The sequence below is a fragment of the Triticum dicoccoides genome, chromosome 3B (assembly GCF_002162155.2).
Source record: "Triticum dicoccoides isolate Atlit2015 ecotype Zavitan chromosome 3B, WEW_v2.0, whole genome shotgun sequence".
Lineage (NCBI taxonomy): Eukaryota > Viridiplantae > Streptophyta > Magnoliopsida > Poales > Poaceae > Triticum > Triticum dicoccoides.
The window spans coordinates 384253697-384254839 of NC_041385.1; the positions used below are offsets into that span (position 1 = coordinate 384253697).

The 1143-nt window shown below is 35.8% G+C and overlaps 1 protein-coding gene across 2 annotated transcripts in view; it reads left to right on the top strand.

The window, feature by feature from the left end:
- Positions 1–868, top strand: part of LOC119276121 — a 6269-nt gene extending 5401 nt beyond the window's left edge. For both annotated transcript variants that reach the window (XR_005136365.1, XM_037557113.1), the window contains one exon: positions 584–868. Coding sequence is in view for 1 of the 2 variants with exons in the window: in XM_037557113.1 (XP_037413010.1) it covers positions 584–743 (160 nt within the window). In the remaining variant the exon portion in view is untranslated. The remainder of the gene's footprint in view (positions 1–583) is intronic.
- The last annotated feature ends 275 nt before the right edge of the window (positions 869–1143 follow it).

The following is a 1143-nucleotide window of genomic DNA, read 5'->3' on the forward strand; positions in this document are numbered from 1 at the left end:
ACTTTAGAAATAATTGAATTTATCATATGTATCAATTTATCTCTCCTGGAATTATGAATCATATTTTATATGACTGAAATGTCAGATGATTTATATCTCAATCCAGTATTGGACACTATGTTGTGAATGTTGCCTTGCCTTCTCTGGCTCTATCTATATTCAACTTTTTTGTTTCTACAGTATATTGTTGTACAGTCAATCGTTTGTCAAGCATTTGTTGGATCTATTTTGCATGGGCAAATTATTGAAGTTGTATCATTCATGTGGTTCTAATGTTTTATATTTCCGGTGTCGTTTGTTGCATGTCCACACTAGCAACTGAATATTTATGTAATTTAAGAACCCATGTTAAATCTTTGTATGCCTTCACGAGGAGATTTGGAATGATGTATGTTCTTTCTTGTGTAGAAGTATTGCATCGACAATGTTGAAAATTTAATTTCATGTCACTTGTGAGGAAAATAGATTTTGTAGTTGCAACAACACTGAAACTTACGTATGGTACGGTTCAACATTTTATTTCATGAGAATGTTGAGTTTACCACACATTGACTATATAATATTAAAAAAAGTATTTGCCCAGTCTGCAAGGTGGATTCCATTTGGCATGTTGGAGCATGGTGTGTCGCCTGAAACGAAGGGAGCGGGACTACCAAAGAGAATATGGCGAGAAGTTGGAAGGGAGCTCTCTAACAAGGCGGGGTAATAGGGTGGTAGCAGTAGGGGCTGACGGAGGTGGATAGAGAACTGAGCGACTGACATGCAGTCCTAGAGATGTTGGATTTGATTAACTATCTGTATAGATAAAACTGACATGGTAATCATACATAAAGGCAATGGAGTATGTTGTTTGGAAAATAAATGAAGGCATGGGGTATGTTGTTTCTAACTATGATTTGTGCATAACTGTTGCTGGGTATGTCGCAATAACTAACATTCAAGACACCGAGACGTGCTTTGCACATCTAACTTTTTTGAATTACAATGGGACGTGCGTTGCACGTGCATGCTTACTAGTCTTCTTAAACAATTGCCTAATATTTTACTCATTTTTTAAAAAAAATCCTTGATCTAGCATTTCTCCCAAATTCTCTACTCCTCAACTAATTGAAATTAAATGGTATAACTCAATGCTCACTTTAT